General features: G+C 41.9%; 1 protein-coding gene across 1 annotated transcript; it reads left to right on the top strand.

Moving 5' to 3' along the window:
• Positions 1 to 1,352: 1,352 nt before the first annotated feature.
• LOC102953256 (olfactory receptor 1444) lies at positions 1,353 to 2,305 on the top strand. The gene is given in 2 exon segments (XM_015542260.2): positions 1,353 to 1,479; positions 1,482 to 2,305. Coding segments are annotated over 2 exon segments (948 nt in total). The 5' UTR covers positions 1,353 to 1,355.
• Positions 2,306 to 21,868: the final 19,563 nt, after the last annotated feature.

Here is a 21,868-nt window from a genome sequence, read left to right as displayed (position 1 = left end):
TCTCCTTGTGTAAAAGGAGGAAAATAACAGGGTCAAACCCAAAGAGTTGGTGTGAGGATTAAATGAGTTAACTATGAGTAATGCCTAGCATAGAGTAAGCCATTATTCGGATTTCTGCGATTACTTGCATTACTTCCATCATATGTGCACAGACAATGTTAAGAAATCTCCATGGCGTCTGTATTCTTGGGAGTGGAATAAGAAGTCAAGATATGCGGGATTTAGACTTTTTACTTCACACTGTTCTCTTTTTTATTTAAAAAAATTTTTTTAACGTTTTATTTATTTTTGAGACAGGGAGAGACAGCATGAACAGGGGAGGGTCAGAGAGAGGGAGACACAGAATCTGAAACAGGCTCCAGGCTCTGAGCTGTCAGCACAGAGCCCGACACGGGGCTCGAACTCACGGACTGCGAGATCGTGACCTGAGCCGAAGTCAGACACTTAACCGACTGAGCCACCCAGGCGCCCCGACTCTTTTATTTTTAAAAAGAGATTTTAAATAAGATCTTAAAACTGTGTTACTGTGGGGGCGCCTGGGTGGCTCAGTCGGTTGAGCATCCGACTTCAGCTCAGGTCACGATCTCACGGTTCGTGAGCTTGAGCCCCGCGTCGGGCTCTGGGCTGATGGCTCGGAGCCTGGAGCCTGCTTCCGATTCTGTGTCTCCCTCTCTGTCTGCCCCTCCCCCATTCATGCTCTGTCTCTCTCTGTCTCAAAAATAAATAAACATTAAAAAAAAAAAATTAAAAAAAAAAAACTGTGTTACATAATTTGTTTTATACGATATAAACAGGTAGAACAATTCAAGCTCTGAGTGTATGGGACTTCAGGTTCAGAAATATAAAGATGTGACCTTTGATTCTGAAATTGGGTTATTTGGGTTGATATTAAACTCTTCTAGCCTTAACTTTCTGTAAAATGGGTATAGTAGCACCTACCTCATAGGATTAAATGCTATCATACGATGGAAGGGTCCTGCATGTGCCTTACCCCTCATCCATTCTCAACACATATTAGTTTACTATTTTAATTTTTAAAAAAAAATTTTTTTAATGTTTTTATTTATTTTTGAGACGGGGAGAGACAGAGCATGATCAGGGGAGGGGCAGAGAGAGAGGGAGACACAGAATCCGAAGCGGGCTCCGGCTCTGAGCTGTCAGCCCAGAGCCCAACGTGGGGCTCGAACTCACGGACCGTGAGATCCTGACCTGAGCCGAAGTCGGACGCTCAACCGACTGAGCCACCCAGGCGCCCCAGTTTACTATTTTTATACCATCCCATCATCTCTCCTATCCTTTCTTCTCATTTTCTTCGCCTCTTCCTTAATCACCAGATGAAATTCAAGTTGGCCCTTATGGAGAATGGCACAGAAGCAACAGAGTTCATCCTCTTGGGATTAACAGACGACCCTCATCTTCAGGTCCCCCTCCTCCTGGTGTTTTTATTCATCTACCTCATCACTCTGGTTGGGAATGGGGGATGATGGCAATCATCCACGCAGACCCCCACCTCCACACTCCAATGTATTTTTTCCTCAGTAACCTCTCCTTCGTAGACCTGGGCTACTCGTCAGCGGTAGCTCCTAAAATGGTGGCCACACTGCATTCAGGGAGCAAAGTCATCACCTACAATGGATGTGCTGCTCAGTTCTTCTTCTTTGTGGGTTTTGCCACTGTCGAGTGCTACCTCCTGGCCTCCATGGCCTACGACCGCCATGCAGCTGTGTGTAGGCCACTCCATTACTCCACCACCATGACGGCAGGTGTGTGTGCCCTCCTGACTGCTGGCTCCTACGTCTGTGGCTTCCTCAATGCCTCCATTCACACGGCAAACACCTTTAGACTCTCATTCTGTGGCTCTCACGAAGTAAATCATTTCTTCTGCGACATGCCGCCACTCTTAACTCTCTCGTGTTCTGACACTCGCATCAGCAGCTTGGCTGTCTTCTGTGTCGTGGGCTTCAACGTCTTCTTCACCCTCCTGGTCATCCTCATCTCTTACTTCTTCATATACATCGCCATTCAAAGGATGCGTTCTGCTGAAGGACGGAAGAAAGCCTTCTCTACCTGTGCCTCCCACCTCACTGCTGTCACCATCTTCTATGGAACTATCATCTTCATGTACTTACAGCCCAGCTCCAGCGAGTCAATGGACACGGACAAAGTTGCTTCTGTGTTTTACTCGGTGGTGATTCCCATGCTGAACCCCTTGATCTACAGCTTTAGGAACAAAGAGGTAAAAAATGCTCTCTGGAAAATACGCAACCAACTTTATCCCCCCTCGTTAAGTGTGAGTAGGAAGTAGACAGGTAACTGGGGGGGATAAACCTTCCCTCAGACCTAGATGCCATTGAACTCTGAGGTTTGGCAAATTTCAGCCTTTTCCTCCAAGAACAGTGGTTACTCCTGCCACTTGGGGAAATCACAAAAGCAGCACTTTAAAAACATTTTTTTAATGTTTATTTACTTTTGAAACAGAGGGAGACAGAGCACGAGTGGGGGAGGAACAGAGAGAGAGGGAGGCATGGAATCTGAAGCAGGCTCCAGGCTCTGAGCTGTCAGCACAGAGCCCGATTCGGGGCTCGAACCCACCAACCGTGAGATGATGACCTGAGCCGAAGTCAGATGCTTAACCGACTGAGCCACCCAAGCGCCCCACAAAAGCAGCACTTTAAAATGTCTCACTCGGGGAGATAATCTATTTAGTGAATAACAACATGGGACATTTAAACCCTTCTTGCACTAGTTTCTTGATGTGATTCAAAGCAGAAGATCAAAGCCTAAACTCAATGCACTGGATTTCCCCTTCCTTATTTTTAGTTAGAAGAAATTTCCATTCACTATTAAAATTTGGTGTCAGGATCACACCTTCGTTGTGGAATATTTATCATTTGAAATGCACTGCATTATGCTTTTCATCTTTGGTCCATGGGTTTGAAAGTTAAAGCTTCTACTGCAGACAAAGGATGTTTTTATTAATTTTAATAATGCCTCGGAGAAAGTTTTCACTCAAAGGACAGGGCACTGGACCCAGAGTCAGATGCCCCAGCTGTCAGTCCTTCCAGCCGCACCACCCCCCCCCCCCCCCCCCCCCCCCCCCCCCCCCCGCAACACACACACACATTCCTGTTCACTCATTGGTGGAGCACATTGTATTCTCAGTCTCCTTCTGCTAATGTGTTGAGACAGCTTTGGTAAAAAAACAAAAAAAACAAAAAACCCCCAGTGAGCCACCTTTGTATGTAACAGTTTCAGATAAGCTGTTTAAACTTTAACCGAATTAAACACATCTTTCTTGAGAGAGTTTGCACTCTGTTCTATTGGCCTTTGTCTAACATAATTACCAAAGCTTGTGGAAGGTTTGGAGGAAAAAACTTTTTTTCCCCAAGGGCTATGAAAGAGGAGATTTGTCTTCTGGATTAAACGCTTGCATTTTTAGCACCTTTAAGTTCGGTGAATCTATGATGAATACACATAATAGCTTTCTGTGCCCTCTTGACTTCTGTTTTTTCAATAATTCAGTTCACCTCTGGATCCCTGTTGCATTCCGATGTTCTTTAATTAGCTGCTACAAGAATAAAGAAGCGTGTAGAAATTTACCTACCTCCTAAATGTGAATGGCACAGTGACGTACAGCCCAAGTCCACCTTTGGGTCTTATTTTGTGTGTGGGATGGTATCAGCAAATGTGTGTGTGGGAGGCGGTGATTAATTTTACTTCTCACATATCAACGGCTTGGTGGTGTTTATAGCCACAATTAGTCTAAGTCACTACACATTTCATGATATCAACATCTCAAAAACAATGAAAAAATAATTTTTGTTTTAAATGTGAAAACCAGAAATCTTGGTGGGCTAAAGCAGGGAGCTTAGAAAGTCAAATTCGTTTTGAGATTACCAAACTCATTCTGCGCAGGGCAACCTCTAACTGAGGAGAGGCGATCGTGGGTCTGGTGGAGAGAAGAGCAAAGAGGGAGTTTTGGAAATGAGGTTGACCTTTAGGAGAAACTTCCCCTGGCACATGGCCACCGCCACCTGAAGAGACCGGGAGCTTCTCCTGGATCCAAGACCTTGACTCCCTGGACCTGCCTCCTCTATCCTCCATCCACCACCCCCACCCCCCCACCCCCAGAAGAGTGGCCTACTGAGTAATACACCTAGGAGAACAGTCTTTAAAAGCCAACATCCACTTCACATAGGAGTGGTCACTTCTCGGTGGCTTACAGAAGTCATGGAGCTCAAGGGCGCCCAGATTGGGAAGTGAGTCTGGGAGGAGTTATCTGAGTGCCTTTTGGTCTGAGCTCAGCTTCTTTTCCTATTCGATCAATATAATTGGGTTCTTTTCCTCTTCTTTCTTTTTTTTTTTTTTAAGTTTATTTATTTTTAAAAGAGACAGAGAGAGAGCAGGGGGGGGGGCAGAGAGAAAAGGAGAGACAGAATCCCAGGCAGGCTCTGTACCATCAGTGAGGAGCCCAACACAGGGCTTGAACTCGTGAATTGTGAGATCATGACCTGAGCTGAAACCAAGAGTCAGACACTTAACTGCCTGAGCCACCCAGGTGCCCCTCTCTTCTTTCTGTTCCTCTTCTAACTCCCTTTCCCCCTTCTTTTTCTCTTCTCCTTTATTTTCTTCTCAACCCCTTTCTATCCTCAACCCAACCAAGAACTCTCCTCACCATAGGGGCCATTAGGCTTCTATGAAAAATCAAATTCTAGGGTTTGTATATCATAGCCGTTACGGTACCCAGTAAGATGTATTTCTGGGTGTGTTTCTTGTCCTTCCACGCCTCAATTTAGGCATAAAAGCATGAGTGAGAGGTCTAATGCCTATATATTTCTCTTTCCTGTGGAAGCCTTCCCAAACTAGAGTTACAGTTGACTGCAGATGGGTATAAGGGAATACCAGTTCTAGGGACAAGAGCTAGATAAAAATCCTTACTCTTCTTATCAGGTGTATGACCTCAAGAAAGTCATTTAATCTCTTTGAACCCAACATGCAGGGTCAATTGTTCAGATGACATGAGATAAAGTCTGTGGATGTGCCAAGCATGATGAATGCATATTTGATGCAGCAGATTCCTGTGCAAGCTGTCACCCGGCTATCCTGTGCTCCCCGCTTCTGGCTTCTTCTTCTTCTTTTTTTTTAATGTTTCTTTTTGAGAGAGAGAGCACAAGCAGGGGAGGGGCAGAGAGAAAGAGAGATACAGAATCTGAAGCAGGCTCCAGGCTTTCAGCACAGAGCCCGACGGGGCTCAAATCCACAAACTGTGAGATCATGACCTGAGCTGAAGTTGGACACTTAACCAACTGAGCCGTCCAGGTGCACCGCCCGCCCCCCCCCCCCCCCCCACCCCCCGGTCTCGGCTTTTGGCTTCTGAGCTCCCTCCCTCTCTACCCCATCCAAGTCCAAGCTTTTATTTCTATCCATTGCCTAATTTCCTTTGTTCCAAGCTCCCAATTCCACATCACACACATTTCAAGCTGATATCACATGAGTATTCATTTCCAGAAGGTACTCAGAAGGAGACAGCTTGTCGCCAGCAAGACATTAATTTACAGAATCCACATTCCTGTGGGGAGCTTTTCACTTCCACATGGGAAATCCGTCAAACGGAGACTAAATGCCCATTTGGTTATTAACAACACCCACCCTCTCCCTGCGGGGATGGTCTGATGAATGCGGAACCACTGAGTAAGGCTTGTAGCTCAGGAGAGTAAAGGCACGGGAAGACTTCCCTTCTTGAAGTGGCCAAAAACAGAAAGTGAAAACACATCAATCAAGACGATTATTTATATCAGGATACATTACCCCTTTGGAAAAGGATTCATGATTGCGTTATTCTAACTATGAGGCTCCCTTTGTATATTAGATGGTTGGTTTAGTTTTAGGTGTGGGGAAAGGAAAATTAAAATATTAGGAGTCTTTGACCATTGAAGCTAATATTACAAAGTCATAACTCTTTAGCCTTCAAAGAGTCTTTAAAAATAACCTAGACCAACCCTCTCATTTTACAGTTGACAACCCCGATTCCCACAGTTTAACGTGCTTCAACTCATAGGGAACCAAGTCTTACCAGACTTATTCATCCTTTATATTCTATAAAGTTTTTGAAGTGTCAGAAGACATTTTTACACTTTAACTTTCATTGTTCACCACCAGGTAGATTTTTGTGCTTCAGTTTTGCAGCTGAGGACACCAGAACTTTGAGAAGTTAGCTTACCTGCCTACTGTTCATAAGAGGAGCCAAGATTTGAACATGAGTCTTGCCTTCCCTGCCCAATTCTCTGAGAAAGAACAAGTGACCTTATATTTTAGTAAGTTTCAACAAAGGACTTATTTCATGTATAAATCATTTACAGTCTTTCATGATAAGTCCCTGCCATGTGGAAAGGCACTGTGGGGAATACAAACAAATGTAAGACGGTAAGATATAATTCCTGCTCCAACAAAGCAAATCTTCCTGCATACATGGGCACTGGTGCAATGTGCTTTGAGATTAATGACTCAGGATTCAATAACTTTGTTGGCAGGAATTTTTCCTATACTCCACGGAACACGAATGGATCAGAGCACATTTGTTTTCAGCTTTGAGAGTTGGAGTTGACACTTTGAATGCTACAGCCCACAGCGCGAGCCAGCCTCAGCCAATGTTTACTGGGCCCTGAGCACAGGCTGCACGAAAGGCATGGTGTGAGGTCTCTGAAGGAACCTGGCCACAGACAGCACCATTCTTGCTTTGGAAATGGTTGCAGCTTGCAAATCATGCAGGTAAAACAAGACACGTACTACTAGGTAGATGGCAATTCAAGGCATTTGTGGTCATTGTCGAGTGGGTAGTATGGAAAAGAATAATTAGAACTCTTCAGAGACGAGACAGAATCCTGTGAGCAAGGAAAACTCCTTGGAGGAAGGGGAACTTGAGCCAAGCTCTGAAGGGGTGATGTAGAAGGAGCCCAGAATTCCAACATAGGAGACTTAGCTTCTGGTCAAAACCCTACCACTTACTAGCTGTGAAACTGGCAAAGTCACTTATCTCTGAGCCAATTCCTTCCACGTCAAAGTGGAGATAGTAGCAGGCTACATCTTCCTCAAAGATGTCATAGGGTCAAAGTAGATAATGGACAGGAGAGCATTTTTAGAGTTGCTACCCTCTTGCTAATAGTATTGCTGCTGATAACGAAATCATTAGCAGAGCTGAATGGGGAGTTTTTGACCACCAGGGACCCACCTGAACCCAGGAATGGAGATGGGATGGCACATGGCAGGAACTTCTGTTGGCAGAGGCTTGTAGGAAAAGTAAACCACTCAGATTTCAAGTAGATGGGCCACCAGCTCCTCAGTCCATTACTTCTGCAGGCAATTAGGATTTGCTCCCATCTGACTGGTTGAAGAGCCTGGACCTATGAGAGCCATTGTGTCCTTACAGAGAAATCACAGTTTCATAGCAAAACTTCTGTAGGATTCCACCACTCAGATACCCAGATCCCAGCCCAAGAACCTCACCTCCTATTCATGACATGAGATTTCTCAGTTGTTGGTCTGTGATTATTTCATAAGGGGTGTGTGTGTGGGGTGGGGTGTGTGTGGGGGTATAAGTTTTTGTAGCATGTTTAACCAGCAAAAAGTTAGCGTCTACACATACATACAAAGTCAGTGTATGTATGCATATACCCATATATTAAAACTCCCTACAAATCAGCGGGAAAAAGACAGACAGCCCAATAGAAAAACACAAAACTGAGTTATTCAGTCTATTGTTCATGTCTTAACTCCAGTTTGGGGTAATGATGAACAGCGCTGACACGAACTTTTTGTCATGTGTCTCAGTGCACATGTGCATTCAGTTCTGTAGGGTATATACGTCTGAACGTGGAATTGCTGAATCAGAGGTGAACAAGGGAACACTATCTTCTAAAGTAGTTGTACCAATTTCTACTCCCATCCACAGTGCGAGAATTCCCACTGCCAACACTTGGGATTACTGGGTTCTTAAATTATGCCAATTTGATGAGAGGTTAATGGTTTTTATTGTTGTCCAATTTGTATTTTTTGATTGCTGATGATGTTAAACATACTTTTGTGGGATATTTTTCAATTCTTTCAGCCATTTTCAATTGTTGTGTAAAAATAAACTACAAACAGAAACAAACAGAATGCATAGAATGGATACATATAGGCTTCTGCTCTATTCCTGACTTGGATGATGTCTATATTGGTGTTTGTAACTATTACTAAACTCAAACTACATGTTTTATGCACTTTTTTGTGTATGTGTGTGTGTGGGTGTGTGTGTGTGTGAATACACATATATGCATGTAATCAGAGTAAAAATGTTAAAAAAGGAAAATGAAACATAGTTCATATTCATTCCTATATTTCAAAACAGAAATTTAGGTACTTTTCTGTTATGTGTCATGTTATGTACTTTTCTGTATAAGATGTATTTCATAATACTAATAAACAATGTTAAAAAAGATACATCTGACAGAGTTCCTATATTTAGGAACTTTGTAGCATAAACTAAAGTGGAGACAGCACCTACATATAGGTAACTTTAATTCTATGTAGCAAATGATAAAAACCAACAAGAGATACACATAAATTGCTATGGTAGAATGAAGAAAGAAAAGATCCCTGGCCCAGGTGGGGAGGGCTGGATGTGGGGGGGGGGGGCACTAAAAAATGAAAACATTTGTTCTGGAAAAGACACAGCAAAATGAGAATGAAACTATGCAGATGTATTCAGCAAAGTGTTGTGTTTGTCTAGAACGTAATATTCATGAAGAGAAGTAATGGAAAATAAGTTTGGAATGATATAAGCCGGTGCCCAACTGTGAAGAATATTCTCTTTCAAGTTAAGATGTTCCAATTTAAACTACAGATTCAAACTCAACTATGGAAAGTCTAGATATCATGCACGTATCAGGACTAAAGGTGGAATCCTAACTCCTGTAGACCATTTAGAACAGTTTTGCACATGCATCTGTGTTGGGTCAAAGCATTTTATGTACTTCAGGTAAATTGTTCAGCATTTTTTGTGTGAACACATATCCACCCAAAAAGTTATTTCAGCTTTTGTTGGAGCAGACATTGGTCATGTTTTGAAGTATCTGGAATCCATTTTCCTTCTTAAAAACATTGTGACTTCCTTGGAGAATGATCTCACCATTGCTGGGTTGTTGGGAGAATCCTCTGTGTCTGCCCGAGTCTATGGGGAGGCAAAGCAAGGAGGCCTTTCCGTCCCTGGCCCCTAGAGAGAGATTCTTACAGAGAAGTGCATGGAGGTGTACAGAGGGCAGGTATGAGTTCTAAGCTCAGCCAATTAGAAGTTCTCACTCTTCCAAATTTGAACCTGTGGCAAGAGATAATGCACAGCAGGAAGGCTTGGGGTTCATTTGCCCCAGTGGTGGGATTCAGGTGGAGCCATTCCAGACAGGACATAGTTTCTTTATTGCTGACTTCTGTCCCTTCGTCTTCCAAAATGCCCTTGGTTCCTGCCTTTTGCCCAGTTGCCCACAGATTCTGTGAACTTCATGATATCCTTTCAAAATTACTTCCTTTTTTTTTCTGTATGTTAGCCTGAGTCGGCCCGTAATAAAACATAACTGATACATCTAGCATGTGAGAGACACTCCGCCAGGGATTATATAGCGAACAAGAGACCAGATCCCAGCCTCAAGAAATTGAGAAATAGAGTGGAAATGTAACATTTTAAAGAGAGGGAGAAATAAAACCCACAATAATACAAGAGGAATCTGTCAGCATTCTAACTAGTGAGTCAGTGGGAAAATGAATAATGCAGAGAAAGCATTGCCACAAAATTTATCTTAGCAGCAGAAAGCAAAGTAATTACCAAGCCATCCATTTTGTCATCGCGTTTTCTTGCTAACAATGCTGATTAAGATCCAGAGTTATTGCTATGGAGATGAAAGAGGCCTCAGGGCTACTTCTGTCCCGCCATCAAGTTTCAGATGAGGAAGTTGAAGCCCGGGGAAGTGGCCTGGTGTCCAGGAAGTGGCCGAACCCGCTCTCGTGCCATGATCCACCCCTGCAGACCCTCACGCACGTCACAGCTGCGCTGGCTGGTGGCCAGTCCCATAGCATGCTTGCAAACACCCACTTTTACTTCTCCTTGGATATTTCTGATAGAATCACTCTTTGTCCTTATGAACACGTAATTGGTTCTCTCTTCTGATAATGGCCACTTTATACCTAAGTGACACTTGGGCCTGGCTACAGCTGGAAAGCATGTGCTATCTGAGAGCCAACATGTTGTCTTTCTAGCAGCAACTTCTCTTTAGGACCCCAGCTACCTTCCCTTCACGTTTCCTCTCTTCAGTCCCAGGCATCTCTTATGCCAGTAATAGTGTCTCCCGTGGTGATGCCACGGAGAGCTGCCTGGGCCTCAGAGTCGTACTCCCTCCAGGAACTGCCTTCAGGGAGCTACCTGTCCCAAGGTAACCTGCAACCAAGACTGCGCGGTGAAGGACACAAAGGCCTGCCCCCCTTGTCTTGTTCCTTTGAGATGGCGTCTGAGGGCCATCCTAGCTCCAGAGAGCGCCAAAGGATAGGCTGAGGCCCTGTGTCTGGGCCTGTCGCCATCTGTCCCTGACAGGTGCCATTCCCAAGAGCATCCCCCAGTGAGCCACCTGCATGCAAATCTCAGTCTCAGAGCCTGTTTCCCAGAAAATATGATCTAAGAAATCTCCTCACCCTCTCTCAATTCTGAGAGCTTCTCACCATCAAATAATAGTGTTTTACTTTTTCAGGAAGGTGAGCTTTGTGGTCTCAGAGATAAAAACCTACATCTCCAGACTTGTTTTCTGAAGTAAACAGAAAATAAGAGCCCTGAGTTTCAAGCACACGACTTTCACGTTCCCTGGAGAGGTAAAGAGCCTTAGGGGCCATCACCTCCCTTCCCCAAGGATTTCCTGAGGGTTTCCTGTGTGCCAGGGGGCTCTGCTGGGCACGGTCACTTTTGTTTCTCACACTTACTCTGTTAGCATTGAATTCATTATCCTAATATGATGCTTGATAGAAGCTCAGAGAAGTGAGGTGACCTCACTGAAGGTCACCCAGCTGGAGAAATGTATCCTACTAAATGATAAGGGGTTGGTCATCTTCTCCTTTGGGTCCTTAGCACCTGGCTTACTCCCTGGCACCTAGCAGGTGTTCAAGGATTCATCTTACTGAATGGATGGATGATTGGATCTTCAAGGAAAAGGAATTATAATTTTACTGAGTACCTGTATCCTGCCAGATTTGTTTTTCTGTATTTCAATGTACGTTATCTCCTTAAATTTCACAACAGATGGGTGAGGGATGAATTAAATTTCCCATTTCACAGATGGCAAAACCAAGGCTCAGATACACAGGCGCTAAGTGCTAGAACCAGGATTCTAATCCACTCTGTTTTTTGGGGGCTGTACATGCTTTCCTCTGTACCTAGACCCCCCCACGCTCTCCCATTTCTCAGATAAGGAAAGAGAAGCACAGAAGCCTTAAGCGGCTCTACCTAAATCGTGTTGCTAAAGTGGCAATGGCAAGACTAGACCTAGATTTTCCGTCTCTTCCTCCACAACACCAACTAGTTGTCTTGCTACATGCGCTCGGAATCCGTAGGGCTGTGGCTGCCTTTTCGAAACATGTCATTCTCACTTAGATCGCAAAACTCCTCACCAAATATAAAACGGAAAATGTAGGCCACCTGCCCATGTGATTGTGTTTCATAACTCAGAGCCAAAAATAGCTCTGGGCTTGCTTGGCCTGTTTATAAGATATTAAAAGCTCATATTTAAATTCACTCGCCTTCTGGATTAATGTCAAGATTATGGCTTTTCCAGATTCCTTTCTCTCCCTGTCTCTATCTCCTCCAACAGGGAGTGGATTAGGCTTGTCCACATTATTTTCCACATGAATTACTAAGCGTTTATTTTCAAAGATGAATTTCACGGCCTTATTCTCTTTTCTGTACCTGCAGAATTCATTTTTGAAGGCAGAATAGAGAAACGGTTAAGGACACGGGCCCTAGAGCCAGATGGGGGTTAAGGCCATCTATTCTTGGGCAAAGCATGAAACCTTTGTCTTCGTTTCCTCGTCAGTGAAATGAAGACGAAACAATACCTATTTCCTAGGATTGTTTTGAGGGTTAAACAAATGAATTCATGGCCAGCGTTTAACTCAATTCCCAGCACATGCAGGGAGTGCACAAATAAGATAACGAAAAATAAAAATCAACACAACAAGAAGTCACTGCCACCTGGCATATGACCAGTTTGTCCCCGTTTGCCTGGGACTTTCTGGATTTAGCACTGAAAGTCCCAAGCGCCAGGGAACCCCTCTGTCCTGGAAACAAACAAAAGTTTCTGAACTACTCATTAATTCCCCAAATATATATTGATAACTAATACATTCCAGATGTTTTGATGGTGTTTGAAAGGTAAACATGACAAAACGAATCCTCGCAGGACGCTCAAGCTAATGAGACAGAGTCATGAAAGAGGCATATTATATGTGGCTGTCCTGAAGGCTGGCATGAAATGTTCGGAGTAGAACTCTGAACTACCTTGTTCCCAGGGGACAGTTTGTAGGGATTTCATGGGTGACACGCTTCTAAGAGGGAATTTTTCCCCCTGAACGCTAACACTATGAGGAGTTAACAGGTTTATCTAGCAAAATGCATTTCTATAAGAACTAAGTTCAACAGCTTTCTTAGCTACAATACTTCTCAGCAGTGACTTTAATAGGCTAATGGGTGTTGGACTCTCTAGGATGGGGGTATTTAAGTTTTCTTTCCAACTTTTAAAATTGCTTGATAGCACAGAATTTTTGTGGGGGACTTGTGGAATGATACCAGTGTTGCATAGAGCTTTGACAGAAAGAAAATCTAGATTAGGTCTGGAATTGAATATAGAAATCTCAGAATAAAGGGGCACCTGAGTGGCTCAGTTGGTTAAGTGTTCAGCTCAGGTCATGATCTCACGGTTCATGGGTTCAAGCCCCGCGTCGGAATCTGTGCTGACAGCTAGGAGCCTATAGCCTGCTTCAGATTCTGTGTCTGCCTCTCTTTCTGCCCCTGCCCCGCTCATGCTCTGTCTGTCTGTTTCTCTCTCTCAAAAGTAAATAAATATTTAAACAAATTTTTAAAAAGAAATCTCAGAGTAGGGAGAAAGGCTGCAAACCTCAGCTCCTCATAAATGGTGCAGTCCTGCTTAGTTGTGACAGCCTGAGCTGTGGTTCTTAACCTTTTTTAGTTCACGAGTCTCCAATTTGATGAATACATAAATTCACAGAGGATAAAAGGCCTCAATTCAGAGGCTTGAACTTTGCAAGAACATACCGGAGAGATGCTGTGTCTCCTTAGGAACTGAAAAATCTGGTTCTCCAAGAGAATTCTGAGCTGTCATATCAGCAGGGATGGGGGGAAAAAAAGCCTGCAAAGTCTGAGATGAATTCTGACCCAAGAAATTCTCAATTGTAGAGTAGCATAAAGAATCGTGGGGATGCACAAAAGCAGTACATGCACAAAATAATACTAATCCTGTTGATACATCAAGTGCTGGCTATTATGTGCATTATTTTAATCAGGAGGTAATTTCTCATGGTAGTTTATGCCGTGGCTTCTGATATCAGAGTCCCAGTTCGGAAGATTGTTTTTGCTGTTTGCTGGCAATGCAACCCTGGGGAAATTATTAACATCTCTCTTAGGCCTAGAATTCCCATCTATAAAGTGGTGATCATAACAGAATCTTGTTTGTAAGGCTTGGCGGAGGTCACATGACATAATTTTTGCGGCCTTGTGACTACTCGTCGTAAAGCTCAGGAAACACTAGGTATTATTATCAGTATTATTAGTTGGATAATATTAATTATCTTTATTTCACAGAGGAAGCAACTGAGGACAAGAGTGGTCTGTAACAGATTAATCCTATCAACCACATTCGCCTCCGAGATAACCATCATTCATTGATGATGAGGAACTGAAAAGCAATATCATATTTTTAAAGCATATTTTGAGCAGTGCCTCATCTTTGCAGAAGACATATTTAAATGAAACAAAATAATGTACTTGGACCTTTTCTAAATTATATTTATCCTGATCACCACTTACTTATGTGAATCATATTTATATCTTTGTGAATCACATATTTATCTATATGAATCCTATCCAGACTTCTGTGGGTTCTCTCTGTGGGTCAGAAGCTCCCTGAGGGTGTCTCTACATTTGGGGGACACCCAGAATTGTTCTTAACAAGAATTATATAAACTCAAGGTACTCTTTTCTTTTTTCTTTTTTAATGTTTATTTATTTTGAGAGAAAGAGAGAGAGAGAGTGAACGAGCAGGGGAGGGGCAGAGACAGAAAGAGAGAGGAAGAGAGAGAACCCCAAGCATGGAGCCCGACCCAGAGCTCGAACTCACGAACTGTGAGATCATGACCTGAACCAAAGTCAAGAGTCAGACACTTAACCACCACAGCCACCCGGGTGCCCCTAAGTTACTCTTTTCTGATTTAAGAGACATTCTCATATGTCTAGGATCTGATGCTGATATCATTCTGCTTCAATGTCCTCTGGTCTCTCCTCTGTTCAGCTATATGGAAGAGAGAGAGAGAGAGAGAGAGAGAGAGAGAGAGACCAAGGGAGGGAGGGAGAGAGAGGGGCAGGGAGCCAGTTGGAAGTATGTCTTTATCTGCCTACTTTCCTTCCTTCTTTCCTCCCTCTCTCCCTCCCTCCCTCCCTTTGTTCATTCGTTTGTTCATTCCTTCTTCCCTCTCTCCCTTCCTTCCTTCCTTCCTTCCTTCCTTCCTTCCTTCCTTCCTTCCTTTCTTCTTCTCTCCCTTCCTTCCTTCCTTCTTCTTCCCTTCCTTCCTTCCTTCCTTTCTTCCTTCCTTCCTTCCTTCTTCCCTCTCTCCCTTCCTTCCTTCCATCCTTCCTTCCTTCTTCCCTCTCTCCCTTCCTTCCTTCCTTCCTTCCTTCCTTCCTTCCTTCCTTCCTTCCTTCCTTCCTTCCTTTTTCTGTGGTGGTAGGAACACTAACACGAGATCTACCCTTTTAACTTTTTCAGTGCACAATACTGTATTGTTACCTATAGGCACTGTGTTGTACAGCACATCTCTAGAACTTATTCATTTTGTATGACTAAAATTTCATACTCGTTAAGTGGCAACTCCCCATTTCAACCCTTCCCCCCAGCCCCTGGCAACCACCATTCTACTCAATTTCTATGAGTTTTACTATTTTAGATACTGTATGTAAGTGGAATTATGCAGTATTTGTCTTGTGACTGGCTTATTTCACTTAACATAATGTCCTCCAAGTTCTTTCATGTTGGTATACATGGTAGGAATTTCATTCTTTTTTGAGGCTCAATAATACCCCCTTGTATGTATATACCACATTTTCTTTTTTTTTAAACTAAATTCTAGTTAGTTAACGTATAGTGTAATGTTGGTTTCAGGAGTAGAATTGAATGTTTCGTCACCTAAATATAACATCCAGTGCCCATCGAAACAAGTGCCCTCCTTAATACCCATCCCTCACCCACCTCCCTCCATCAATCCTCAGATTGTTCTCTATAGCTAAGACTCTCTTATGGTTGGCTTCCCTCTCTTTTTTCCCCCTTACCCTGTGTTCATCGATTTGTTTCTTAAATTCTACATATAAGTGAAATCATATGGTGTTTGTCTTTCTCTGACTTATTTTGCTTAGCATAATATACTCTAGCTCCATCCAGTCATTATAAATGGCAAGATTTCATTCTTTTTTGATGGCTGAGTAATATTTCATTATATATATGTATATATATGTGTATATGTATATATGTGTATGTGTGTGTGTATATATATATATATATATATACACACACACACCACTTTTTCTTCTTTGTCCATTCATCAGCTGATAGACATTTGGGCTGTTTCCATAATTTGGCTATCATAGATAATGCTGCTATAAACATCAGGGTACACGTGCCCCCCTCAAATCAGTACTTTTGTATCCTTTGGATAAATACCCAGTAAGACAATTACTGGGTTGTAGGGTAGTTCTGTTTTTAACTTTTTGGGGAAACCCAATACTCTTTTCCAGAGTGGCTGCACCAGTTTGCATTCCCACCAGCATTTTCTTTATCATTCATCTGTTGGTGGGCACTTATGTTTTTTCAGTATCTTGGCTACTGTGAGCAACGAGGAAATGAACATGGGAGTGTAGGTATCTTGAGATCCTAGTTTCAATTCCTCTAATTATATACCCAGAAAAATGGATTGCTTGATCATATGGTAGTTTTAATTTTAATTTTTTTAAAAGAAATTCCATATAGTTTTCCATAGTGGCTGCACCATTCTATATTCCCACCAACAGTGTATTAGGATTCCAATTTCTCCACATCCTTACCAATACTTCGTATCGTGTGTGTGTGTGTGTGTGTGTGTGTGTGTGTTTTCTTTTTTAATCATCCTAACATATATGGTTTTGATCTGCATTTCCTTGCTGATTAGTGATGTTGCATAAAGCTGGTGGCCATTTGTATGTTTTCTTTGGAGGAATGTCTATTCATGTCTTTGCCCATTTATAAATCTGGTTATTTGTGTGTGTTTTTGCTATGGTGTTGTAGGTTTTATATATTTTGGCTATTAACCTCTTTTTAGATGTTTGCAAATATTTTCTCCCATTCCATTGGATGCCTTTTCAATTTTTTTTTTATTGTTTCCTTTGCTGTGCAGGAGCTTTTTAGTTTGATACAGTCCCATGTGTCTATTTTTTCTTGTTTTGTTGCCTATGCTTTTGATGACAAATCCAAGAAATTATATCCCAGACTAATATCAAGAAGTTTTCCCTTTATGTTTTCTGCAAGGAATTTGGAAACTGGGAATAGAATAGTGATTACCAGTGACTGGGAGAAGGGCAGGTGGCAAATGGGAAATTTCTTTCTTTCTCTTTCTTTCTTTCTTTCTTTCTTTCTTTCTTTCTTTCTTTCATTTATTTATTTTGAGAGAGAGAGAGAGATAGAGAGAGAGAGAGTATGTGATCAGGGGAGAGGCAGAGAGAGGGAGAGAATCCCAAGCAGGCTTCACGCTGTCAGCTCGGAGCCCAATGTGAGGTTCACACTCACGAACAGTGAGATCTTGACCTGAGCCGAAATCAAGAGTCATGTGCTCAACTGACTGAGCCACCCAGGAGCCCCACAAATTGCTTTTCAATAGGTACAAAGTTTCTTTTATGCAAGATGAGTAAGTTCTAAAGATCTGCTATACAACATAGTACCTGTAGTTAGCAGGATGCTATTGTGCACCTTAAAATCTAAGAGAAAAGATCTCATTTTAAGTATTCTTCAAATGAAACAAAACAAGACAAACTACAAAAGAACACAAGAACATTTTTGGAAGTGATGAATGTATTTAGTACCTTAGCTGTAGTGAAGTTATCATGGGTGTTTGCAATGTTCAAACTCCTCAAGAGGTACACATTCAATGCGTACAGCATTCGTATCTCAATTCCATCTGATCTTAAAAAAGATCAGGGAAGGAACCTCACATTTGTCAAGTATTGCCTCCTACTAAGCATCACTCTTGGTGCTTTACATTTTTTGTTTCATTTGATTTTCAGAAAATCTCTATCAAATGTACGCTATAATTCCTATTATATGAACGGGCAAAATAAGATTTAAAGGCACTAAATGACTTGCTAAGCAGTTGGTAGAGGCAGAGCCAGCATTCACACTAGCTGTCTGACCCCAAAGCTTGTGTTCCTTGAAAAGCATATTCTTCGTTTCTTCTGAATGGCCCCTGCCAGATGAAGGTGTATGTTCCTTGGCATTGGGGAGCTGTTCAATCTATCTCTGCAGCTCTAGCATCTAGCCCCGATGAAGGAGATGGTCGGGAAGTGCTGTAATGAATAGTGCAGTCACATGCCAGTCTGGAAAATATCCATTTTCTGTTGAAATGCTACGGAGCGTTCCCTTTGCCTGTTGTCCCGATCTGTAAATTTCTTCCAAGACATGTATGTGTGACTGTGTCTGCTGGCATATTTTTATAGTAGAAATAAACCTCAATTTAGAAAATGCCTGGGAGATGAAGAAAACTCCACCAGTATTTGTTAGCTGTTGGCTTTTTCTTCCTCTGGATGTCATGGATAAACTTCATGGGACTATCATAACTGCCTGGCTGAGTGGATCTTGTGTTAAGATATTTCTTTTCAGGTCTACTCTCTGACTTATGTTGGGCTGACTTAGTTCATTGTAGGGGGAAAAAAGTTGCTGCTTCTGCCTTTTCTGTCATCTGAGTTACACTCTGCAAATCATTCCATCTTTTTTTTTTTTCTGAGAGAGACAGAAATGCTTTTTACTCAAAGAATTATATTGTGTGGGTGCTCGTGTATTAAGTGTCAAACATTGTGGTACAAAAGTACGCACTGAACAACTTTTGATGGTAAATATCACCATTGGTTGCTTGTCTTTTTCACGTTCAGCAGCGTAATGACAATTCAGAGATGAAGCTAATCTAGGAGACGGTGCAATTGAAGTGGTCTTCTACATGGGCTCCTTTTTTGTGGGAATGGGGGAAGTAGGTTCATAAATTTGAGTTAATCCTCCTCCCCAGTTCATCGCAATTTTCTTAATTGGTCTTTGCAAGTCCCTCTATCCTATTATTTTACTACCTTCCTCCTTAATTTCCACCCTTTCCCCCCATTATCTTTACAGCAAAGGCACTAACACTAATGTATTTAGATATACACCTTTTCTTGAAAATGGTGTAATGCTATTGTACCTGTACGCTTTAACTATACAAAAGGGGTATGCTAGAGGTCTCATTTTTTCATAGTTAAAAAAATTGATATATCATTGGCATACAACATTGTGTAAGTTCAAGGTGTACAAAGTGTTGATTTGACATATGTATTTATTGCAATATTATTACAATTGTAGTGTTAGCCAATACCTCTATCACAGCACATAGTTATCATTTCCTTTTTTGTGATTAAAACAATTTAGACTTTGCCTCTTAGCAACTTTGATGTTTATAATATAGTACGAAGAAGAAGAAGAAGAAGGAGAAGAAGAAGAAGAAGAAGAAGGAGGAGGAGGAGGAGGAGGAGGAGGAGTTGATTGGGATTGGATTGGAGTACTTCTCTTCACCTGTTTGGTAACCTGTATGAGATTTCAGCCTCCCTTACAATCAGACTGATAAATGTTCTAACTGATCCTTACTTTTGGATTGTGGCAGAGACCAAGTGCATGCTTGCTATATAATTGTTCTTTTCAGGCACAGAGAAATTCCCTTGCAAATACGCTAGGATGTATGGATTGGTTCCAACTGGTATGCACATCCCTTGCTTTTATATCCACATCTCTTTTCTCACATACAGAAACCTTTGGAGTCACTTGTGGAAGAGGCCAGTATTACCAGGTGTAAGAAGTCTTGTTCTCTCTTTACTACTTAGGAATGAACAGCTTGGAAAGCCACACAGCCTACACATAATTGTAAGAAGGCCAAGAAATAAAATTTCACTTGAAGTTGTGCAACATGCATAAAAGGAAATAAAGATTAGTATTTGTGGACAATAAAGTTGGGATACCAGCCATTTGCTAGATTTTTGTCCCAGTATGTGATGTGGCTTCAGAAGTCGAGGAGTGTAATAGACACAGGGATATTTACTGCCAAAGGGAAAGAGCGGAAGAAAAATCTCCACATGACTTATGGAAGCATGGCTATCAGAAGTCATGACTGGTTGAGTGCCCCCAGCCTCTGTGTCTTTTCCTGCTCTGATGTCCACAACATCTGCCAAGAACGTTGATGGCCCCTTTTTCTTTATTTCCGAGAACAGATGGGTATATTAGAGAAGAAATAACAGCTCACACACCCATGACTTTCCTTAGCAAGTTCTCTCATATCTTGGTCCCTACAGGCAAGATTTTAATTAAAATGTTCAGTACCTGAGGCATGGACACGTGGGTATACTCACGGGAGAACTTGATCACTAGGGGCTCCACGTCGGTATAATCCCCTTCAACACATCAGTCACTAGATCCTTCAGTCCCAATCTGGCTTTGGAAGTCCCAATCTGCTCTTCTGGGGGTGTTGTCCCCTGGGGTTTCCATGAGTGTAGAACTCCTTCCTGGTTCCCAGCCTTAAATCCAGCAAGCCATGAAAACAGACGGAGGAATGCATTTGGAAAAAGCTACTGTCTGATTCTGGCTGTACGATCTTCTGGAAAAGGCACAGCTATGGCTACTACTATGTTTTCCAGGAGTTGGCTGGAGGGAGGGACGAGTAGATGGAGCACAGAGAATTTTAGGGCAATAAAAATGGGCCGTATGATATTACAATGATGGATTATAATGATGGATACATAACATTATACTTTTATCCAAATCCATAGAATGCATAACATCAAGAGTGAGTTCTTTACTTAAGTTTATTTTTGAAAGAGACAGAGACAGTGCGAGTAGGGGAAGGGCAGAGAGAGAGAGGGAGAGAGAGAGAGAGAGAGAGAGAATCCCAAGCAGGCTCCATGCTGCCAGTTCAGAGACTGATGTGGGGCTTGAAATCACAAAACTGCAAGATCATGACCTGAGCCGAAACCAGAGTCAGACGCTTAACCAACTGAGCCACCCAGGTGCCCCAATGTGAATCCTAATGTAAACTATGCACTTTGGGTGATCATGATGTGTCAGTGTAAGCTGATCATTTGTAACAAATGTACTACTCTGGTGAGGGACTTGATGGTGGGGGAAGCTATGCATGTGTGAGGCTGGGGGTAAGGGGAACTCTCTGTACCTTCCTCTTAATATTACTGTGAACCTAAAACTGCTCTAAAAAATAAAATCTATTAAAAAATTCAAGTCAGAGATACACAAAATGTTCATGTAACATATATGTTCCATGAATTTTATCTATATACACACATAAGGTTATATATATAACAATATACATATTAATTTGTAAGTTATGTATACTATCTCTGTGTATGTATATATGTATACTTCTGTGTATGTATGAAAAACCTTGTCTATAAATTTATAAGTATGTATATAGCCTATATGTGTATATATAGTCTCTATAAATGTATATATATATATATATATATATATATATATAGTCTCTCTCTCTCTATATATATATAGATAGTCTTTATGTGTGTGTGTGTGTATGTAGAGAACTACCAGAAATAGAATGATAATAGTGCATTAATATCAAAACTCTCCCTGATTCCATCATGCTTCTTCACCATGAAGTAAATACTACTTATAATTACCTGCCTAGTCTATACATAATTACATATATGTGGCATTTCATTCTACATGCAGTTCTATGCTTCTTAGAGTGTTCACTCATTTAGTGTCTGTCTTCTTCATTAGACTTAAGCACCATGAGTGTAGGAATGATGCTTATTTTGCATAGGTCTGTATTCCCATGGCTCATCATTATGGCAGAAACACATTTGGGATCAATGAACAGTTGAATCCATTGATATTTCTTCTCAATGGTACAAACATTTATGGTGAATGGATTCCTGGGGTCCATTTTTCTTGTTTAGTGACATTGTCTCTATCCTCCAACATTTATGTAAATTGCAGCCTTGGAGGTCATGGTATGACTTGATTTCTGCATTATCGAAGAGAATTACTGAAAATAATGTGAATACACTGATGATCTCCCTCAGCAAGCAGAGCTGGGTCTCCGTAGACGCTTTAATCGCTTGTTCCCTAGTTAGGTGAGATAAAGAGTTTTGGAGCCTCAGAGGGTATTTTTTCCCTGAGAGTTCCATGATTATATAACTCCTTCCTGGTTCTCATTATTTAAACTTTCAAGTTCCCACATGACTCCATCTGGCTTCGTTTCAAAGGGAGCAGCCCCAGATCCAGACTTA

This window comes from Panthera tigris, chromosome D1 (assembly GCF_018350195.1).
Source record: "Panthera tigris isolate Pti1 chromosome D1, P.tigris_Pti1_mat1.1, whole genome shotgun sequence".
In the NCBI taxonomy this organism is placed as follows: Eukaryota; Metazoa; Chordata; class Mammalia; order Carnivora; family Felidae; genus Panthera; species Panthera tigris.
Note: the sequence above shows the minus strand (reverse complement) of the source record. Positions and strands in the feature narration are given on the sequence as shown.